Source organism: Momordica charantia (assembly GCF_013281855.1).
Source record: "Momordica charantia cultivar OHB3-1 chromosome 5 unlocalized genomic scaffold, Mcharantia_2.0 BLBB01000005.1, whole genome shotgun sequence".
Taxonomy (NCBI): domain Eukaryota; kingdom Viridiplantae; phylum Streptophyta; class Magnoliopsida; order Cucurbitales; family Cucurbitaceae; genus Momordica; species Momordica charantia.
In genome coordinates, this window is record NW_028275163.1 from 22,129,298 (window position 1) to 22,137,932 (window position 8,635).

Sequence of the window (8,635 nt, forward strand, 5' to 3'; positions counted from 1 at the left end):
TTGAGATTAAGGAATCAAATTAAAAAACTAAACTTGTCTAAAATTTTATTTTCCATATCCAACCAACAATAACTATTCATTTCATTTTTACTTTCCTCATTTTAGAGATGTATTCTTTTTTTAAAATAATTTTAGTATGACATGATAGGAGATTTGAACTCACGATGATAAATAATAATTACACACATTTTTTTTAAGATTTGAAAACTTATTATACAATTTCAGGCACCAAAATTTATAATACATAAACCAATCTTTCGAATATCATTATTTGAAAAATCTAAAAGAAAAAAAAAACAGACAAAGAAAGAAAAGTCTGACATAGAAAGAAAACTATATTCAATTGTCTCCTCTTATGAAGAATTTTCAGGTACAATATTCTTAAAAACCCAACAAAAACACCAACAAGTAAACGAAACTAAAAGAGAGAAAGATTAAGAGAAAACATCATGATGGTGATGATGATGTTGTTGTAATGAAGGAATCTTCTCAATCTCCATGGACGAGGAAGCACAAGGAAGAAAAGAACAAGAAGAAGAAGAATAACACAAGGAGGAACAAGAAGAAGAAGAAGAAGAAGAAGAAGAAGAAGAAGGTAGAGCAAGAGAAACCAACAAATCCACAAAAGCTCCAAGAATAAATCCATGGTTCCCTTTTATATTAACTCTCAAATACCAACTGAGAAGCTCCTCCAAATTTTCCCATTCCTTAAGCCCATGGGCCTCCACCATCTCCTCCATCGACTTCCGAAAATCCCAATACGGGTCCTTCGACTCCACCGAAATTACCGTCGTGCCCTCCTCCAACGACGCCGCCGCCGCCCCCAAAACGCCGTCGTTTTCCTCCTTCACAATCGAGCTTGATTTTCCCGCCGGTTCGAACAGGAGCCGCTCCGCCGACCGGAGCCCTCGGATCATTGCTTCCAGTGGGTCGCCGCCGGAGCAGTCGCTTGCGGCGGCGGCGGAGGGGATGATGTTGGAGTCGGAGGTGATCCGGAAAGAGAGGGTTCTCGGCTGCCGACATGACGGCCAGGGCCAGGACGACTTGTCGTCCGACTTGAAGAGTGACGGAAGCTTCATCATCTTCTTCTTCGTCTTCACCATGTCTCTCCTCTCTATGGGTTTTTTTCAAAAGCGATTCAAATTGGTCGTGGAGGTTCAAAATTTGAGCTTTTTTCTAAGGGGCATTAATGGCGGTTTCAGAGAGAGAGATTTTATGGACACACAGAAGGCAAGTTGGAGGAAGGTGAAATGTAAAGAGGGCTATTTAAGGCCCCTTTCAATGAGTTAAAAAACAAAAATAAAATTAACTCTCTTTTCTTTTTGGTTGGAAAAATAAAATTACCTTATATGATAACGATTCCTATTTTGAATTCATATTTATGTAAAATATGTTTATTTTGTTTTTAATATTATAACTGAGAAGTAAAAAAAAATATAAACAATTTAGAAAATTTTGGATCCACGTGAATTTATATTTAGAAACTAAATTAGGTATGATTAGAAAAATAATTTGAGGAACCCTACAAAAATATTTGGCTCTTATGACCAAATCTCGTCCTCACCACTTTTGAAAATTTGACAATTTATTAATTTTATAAAATAAAAAAATTATATTTTTGTATTTCTCTTTTATTTTTCAAATATTTAATTAAGAAGCAGGATAAGATTCCTTATTTTATTCCTTAGGAGCTTATGTTAGAAACTCATAAATAACATAAACTCATATATATATATCAAAAATTTAGGGTAGAATCTTTAATAATCTTTAACCTCCCATATATTAAAACTTTATATTATTGGAATAAATATTTTACTATATCTTATAGGTTAATAAAATATACATTTTTCTTTTAATATATCACATACAATCCTTTAATGAATTTGAACCATTAAAATTCAATTTTATTTCGACATTAATATTTTTATGAACTCAGACTTATGGACCAACTCTAATCATTCACACAATTAATTAATTTTCAATCATTAACTCAAAATTATCCATGAAGTTGTAGTCTTATACATAATCACTATCTATAAGTCGATCATTTACAAGTTGTCCAAATTTTTTTGAAGCAACAAGTTGTTCGAAATTACTGAGTCAAGTGATGTTTTATGTCTCTCATTACATCTTATACCTCAAGCGCCACCGCTAATGAATAATCTATTTATCATTCAAGTGTAAACTAAGTCCTTCGTAACTAGATTCTGACTCTATGACGGCCACCGGAATTAATTCCTATGTGCACCAAACGACTCTTAAATTTCAAAAATAAAATCAGAATAATTACGTCAATATTTACTTAAGATTACGTCAATATTTTTATATTTTATTACAAAATAGTATATACGGTGATTGTTTACATGATCTGCGAGATATTGCTTCCTATTTTGTATTTTGTTGGTTTTGAAAATTTGAACATGAATGGCTACAACTGCAACATGCTCTATTGTAATTTTTTTCATTTTAAAAATATTTATGAATCAGCCAAATCTAAAAAAAATTACATATATTTTTTAAAATTATCTCTGTTAATTGTAGAGAATAGAAAATTGAGAGAATGCAAATGCACCCACAGTTAGAGTTTTTTTAATAGAATTTTGGATAATAGATACAAACCTAATAAATTATTTATATTGATAAAATATAATTACAATATTGTTAAATGTCGATGTACTATAATTATTAATTAATCAGGTCATCTCTAATTTAAAATAATATAATCTAAACTATATCAAATTCAAATAACAGATGATTTTTTTTTATACAACATGTGAGGGTGGTGGTTCGAACTCATGACTTCTTGGTGAGAGATAGGTGCCTTAACCACTTGAGCTATGCTTAGTTTGGCAAATAACGAATGATATACTTTAACGACTTCATCTACCTGATAATTATTTTTTTAGTTTTATAATTTTCTTAAAAAGGCTTATTTACTTTAGATGATTAGGAAAAACAAGTTAATTTATTTTTAAAATAAAAAACTTAAAATAGAATAGTTATGAAGAAATGAGCGCTTAAAAGGATTTCTTTTTACTCTTTTACTTGTGACAGAATAATTTTAACAATTTGATAAATTGAATAATCTAACTTTAATAGGTTATGAAATTAATACAGTCAAATTTTAGATTTTCTTTCAGATTCGTAGTTAGTGGCTGGAAAATCTAATTTTTAGGTATTGCACTGATTATTTTGGGTTATCTTTAATATTTTTTTTGGTTGGTTCAGGTATTAAATATTCATCAACATGTGAGTTCGACATGATGAGTAACTCAACATTTTCATAGCACTGCAAAAAATTCGACAAAATAGGAAAAATATCAACTATATAAACATAATATCAATATCAATAATTTTAACTTTATTTAGAAATGACTTTATTTGCTCATTTAAATATTTTTTAAAATTTTATAAATATTTTCATCAACATTTCCATGAAATTGAAACTTTGATATTTCATTAACATTGACATTTAAAACCTCAGTTGAGTTTGAGCATATATTTTATCATTTCGACATTTTTTTTTACTTATTCAATTTTGTAGATAGTTTGCCAAAACGAACCAGTGATAATTGACATGTATCTCGGTTGTGAGTTCGATCATCCACTCCTACATGTTCTACTAAAAAAATTTGTAGATAGCTTTGTGTATTTACCAGATTTGGTTTGACATTAAATTTTGAGTGTTTTGTTAGTTTAATTTTAAATTGGTTAAGGTATATATATATATGATTGACCAAAAGGCCGAATATTCGAGTCTCCTACCTCACCTATTGAACTAAAAAAATTAAATTATGTTACAATTATTTGTTAGTATGTAAATAATTCTCTAATTTAGTTTAGAAGATATAATATTTTCACGCTCATGATTTACTCCAATAAATTTAATAGTTTAATATCAAAATTGATTAATTGTAGGGTTAAAAATTAAAATTTTAAATGGTTTTTTTAGTTCAACAATGTGTATGGGTAGAGATTCAAATTTTCGATCTTTCAATACATATATATATTTTATATATATATTTTAACAAATTTATGTTTATGTTGCAAAAAAATTTTAAAAAAATTATATATTCTATATTTCGATATCCTTTTTATTTGAAGGTATTAAGGTGAAACCGTAAACAATAAGAACATAAATAATAATTGCTAATATTCAAAAAAGTAACTTGTCGCCATTAAATATTTTGAAGTAATCCACATAGATTTTAGAAAAAAATCATTTCAGAACTCGTGTACAAAATAAATTTAAAATTATTTATTTATTTGTTATTATTATTTGTGGCCTAAATGAAAAAAAATTGTGGCCTAAATGGAAAAATTATCATTTCTATACCCAAAGTTTCATTTAAGTTTTGGTCGTTTTCTAAAAACGAGATATTCAAGCTCGTTTTTTATACAGAGTGGATTTCAAATTACTTTTTTTGTCCATTCTTTTCACCTCCTTTTTAAGGTCTCTCTCCAAGAAAAAAAAAAAAACTTGTTTTTTCAGAACAAAATATTTACGTCCTCGATTTTTTTCTTTCTTACCACTAGATTTCACAGATAATAATATAAAGAATATAAAGAAAACAGAAAGAGAATAAGTTAGATTTTAATGCAATTTAAAAAATTATAATTCAAATTCAAAATTTTCGATCGAAGTTGGTCAATATATCAACCTGGATTTTATACAAAGCAACTTGGAAAAAAAAAATTATGCCATAAATTTACATTTCCCACAAATTTATTTGATAAATCTCATATGATTTTTTTTAGTAGCGCATGTGATAGTGGGGATCCAATTTGGTTGGAGATATATGTCAATTATCGTTGAGTTAAGTTGGTTTTGACAATAAATTTTGTATCTTAATAAAAAGAAAAATTAAAGAAATTTCGTTAGAGAGAAGTTATAAAGTTTTGTTAAAAATATATAGAAAAATCTCAATGCAAATTCCCGTAAAGTTGCGTTTAGTTGATAAATCTTAGATTTGATTGAATAAACTTAGAGAGGTTAGGAAGATTTAAGAAAACTGAATTAAAAAAAATAAACAGTATTTTCATAAGTTTATGGTTTAGTTTTTAAATTTTTAATCATTTTATTTTACTATTTGAACTTTATATAAAAATTATTTTTGTAATTATTATTTATTTTCTAAAATTACTTAATAGAATTAGTTTAGAAATGATATGTCTGTAAGTATTTGAGGGTTTTTTTTGCATAGTACAATGAGAATTCGGACTTACGACATTTTGGTCGAAGATAGTACCTTAACCAATTGAGTCATGCTAGATTAGTAGTGTCTTAAGGTTCTTTTCTTAGTAAAAGTTTTTGGGTATTGATATAGGAAAATTTAAAATATTTGTTAACATTTTAAAAGGCTTTAATTGAGGATTAAAGTTAATTAAAAGTTTAGAGGAAAAGTAAATAAATATAGAAAAAATTCAAAAACTAAAATATGATTTAAACCAATTTGGTATTTTTAATAAACTATGTATGATCATCCCTCTTAATTGTTACTAAGAGATCGAAAGAAATGGAAGGAAGGGAAAACAAGGGCGAACCACGAAGGAAATAAAATTTAAATTTCATCCAAAATTATCAAGAGTGAGAGGAACAATAATATTGTCAAAAAAAAAAAAATAATAATAAAAAAATAATAATAAAGAACTATAGTTTATTTGAGAGATAGAGAAGGGGTGAGAACGAAATTCATGTGGCATGAAAAAGAGTGATGTGACATCTCGAATGTCACTATAAATGCAACTCATAATAATATAATACTTGCATTTATCCTCATTTAAAATTCCATTTTTATTATTAAACTTTGATATTTATGTATCCAATTAATTTGTAGTGGTAGGATTTATTAAATAAAACAAATTCAAATTCAAAGTAATGCTCCCCTCCCTAAATCTCTCTACTCTCTCTCTCTCTACGTGGGTGTGATACCATGCTTCAAGTTTTCTTCAGAAAATAGAGAGAGTGAGAGTTTCTGTAAAAACCACAGAGAAAGAACCAATAGTTAGATTGTCTCAAAATTCTTCATCACTCGAAGAATTCAGGCGGTGAATCGTGAGATTTTTCCGTTCGTGATTGATCTCCGACCGTGACTTGGTTTCGTGAATTCCGCTGCGACGCTACAAGAGGTTAGTATCCTATACCTACGAAAAACCCAACAGTAGTTGCCAATTGAAATTAATTATACTTCAATTTTTTATATACAAAAATTGTTAAGAGAGACCAACTATTGTTGTGCTAAACAAACATAGCTTTAACGATAATTAACATATATTTCTAACTAAGAGATTGTGAGTTATATCTGTCTCCACATGTTGTACTAAAAAAAATTGGTATGAATCTCACTAATAATAGATTCATTTGAACTATTCATGATATCAGGTTTTCTTTTTTTCTTTTGGAAAGATCTTATTATATATAAAGAAGGAATATAATCTTTTTGTTGCTGTCGATTTCTACCGTAGTATCATAAATTTACATACCCAAAGCATAATTTTTTTTTTCCTTGAATTTCTTATTTGTTTGGTAGGATTGTCTTAAATTTGATTATATCTCTAATCTTCATTATTTCTTCTTCAATTGTTACCGAATCACATTGAAAATTCTTCCCAATGCAACTTTGGTCTGAAAATTCAATTAAAGTTTGATTTAATTTAGTTACGTTACAATATGTAACATTACTCGATCAAAAGCCTTCTCCTCCTATTGTTATGCTCCATAATTAATCGGAGCATGTTGGTATAGAAAATATATTTGGCTAACTGTTGTAATAAGTATGCATGTAATCTTCATATACACGTCACTAAAAATCTTAGTTATAGACAAATCGAAAATTTAAATAATTCGAAAATGTTAGTCAAAACAAAATATGAAAGGTGGATTATGGATATTAGGGTTGCTTTCAGAGTTTAAAGAATAAGAAAGAGCATTGAAGAGGAGAGAAGAATGTGTGGGTCCAAATTAAATTTGAGTGGATTTATTCCTACAAGTAACTCTCTATCACGAGCCTCCTAACCCCATGGATTGAGACCTTTGTGAGAGTGACCCTTCTTTTATCTCTCTCTTTTTTATATCAATTGAGATTTCATATGATATTCCCATCTCAAGGATCTCAAGTTGAAACAAAAATGGATTTTCGAATCCCATGAATATTAATATAGGTATGTAGCAGAAATTGCTTACCGTAAGTGTACGGGTCAAGCTTTAATAAAGTGGTAAGTCAAATACCAATATCATCCTCTAGATTGGGTTTCTAGATCACTCAAGTACCACAGATACAATCGCTCAATTTTATTTAGAGAATAAAAATCAAATTGGAGAATATAATCAAAGGAAATAAACATGCAATAACAAAGATAAAAACAATGGGGAGAAACGTTCTAGGAAATCGATTTCACCTATTGAATCTATGAACCAACTACTTAATTAATCAAGATTGAACGAATTATTAATTTTATAGGCCAAGAACTCTCAAATCTCAACTGCCTCTCTCGAGCGCAAGCTAAATCTCCTTACCAATTATGAAACCAATATCCCTATCTAGTTTCTATAACAAGTAAATGCTTTATTAAACAAGTCTTTTAACGACCTCTAAAGAACTTCTAAATCTCCCAATCTTAAAACTCTTTTAGTTATGCATCCCAGTTCTAACTCTAAACCACCTCTCCCTAGCGTAAGATTTCAAGTCTAAAATCAATCAATCTATGGCTAGTAGATTCAAGGCATTAAGCATAGAGAAGCATAAATAGAACGTTCATAAACATTCAACCAAGAAAACTAAACAATCAATGCATAAAGTTCAATGGCTACATCAATCCTTAAGATGAGAGGTTTAGCTTCTCATATTCAATGGAAAACAATAAAATCACAATGAGAAGTCCATAACAAATCTAGAAAAATCAAGAGAAAGGAGAAGAAACTACGTTCAGCGTGTCAATCGTCCATCCCCGAAGCGACCTCCACGATCCCAAGCCTTGAAAATCACTTTCTTAAGCTCTCCAATGATCTCCTTGCCCTCCAAATGGGCCAAAAAGACAAACTGCTAAAAAACCTCTCCCAAATTCCTCTCCTCGGCGGCTGCACAATCCTATTTTTATAAAAAGTTGTCGTGGCAGCGCTATAGCGCTACACAGGGTCATGGCGCTACAATATTCACAAAACGCGAAATTTAAACTTCGGAGCGTCGCGATGCTCCAGGCCAGCGCCGTGGTGCTATATTCTCGGGTTTTTGGCTTCGAATCTTGTTGTTATTCCATCTTGGTCACTTTGATTCCGATTTTTCTCTCATTTTGACCCAAATAAGTCTCGTTTTCTCCCGATACTTTATTCCTGCAAAATATATCTTATGTGTTTAAATTTGTCATGAAGAACCGAAAACTAACAAATAATTTCAATATAAATCTCATGAAATGTAGCTCACAAAGTGTGCTATCAGGGTATTAGAGCCTAAAAGCTCAAACGAGCATTTGGTTCAAAAATGGAATCCGACCAAGATCGATGAGCCAAAAGAGCCACGATATTGAGGTGCATGTTAAGGATAAAAGAAAAGGGACCTTACATTGGTTTATAATAGACATGAGCTACTGATCCTCTCATTGTCAATTGGTTTTGAGATGGAACTCTATGAATATTAAT

The 8,635-nt window shown here is 29.8% G+C and overlaps 1 protein-coding gene across 1 annotated transcript; it reads right to left on the reverse strand.

Moving 5' to 3' along the window:
* Positions 1–317: 317 nt before the first annotated feature.
* On the reverse strand, positions 318–1,256 carry LOC148211543 (transcription repressor OFP15-like). The gene has a single exon (XM_088124247.1). The coding sequence runs from the start codon at positions 1,101–1,103 to the stop codon at positions 435–437; it is 669 nt and encodes a 222-aa protein (XP_087980373.1). The 5' UTR covers positions 1,104–1,256; the 3' UTR covers positions 318–434.
* Between the last annotated feature and the right edge of the window lie 7,379 nt (positions 1,257–8,635).

Bases quoted from the DNA above. Each gene is read 5' to 3' on its own strand.
- LOC148211543 (XM_088124247.1), bottom strand. From the start codon at position 1,103: ATGGTGAAGACGAAGAAGAAGATGATGAAGCTTCCGTCACTCTTCAAG.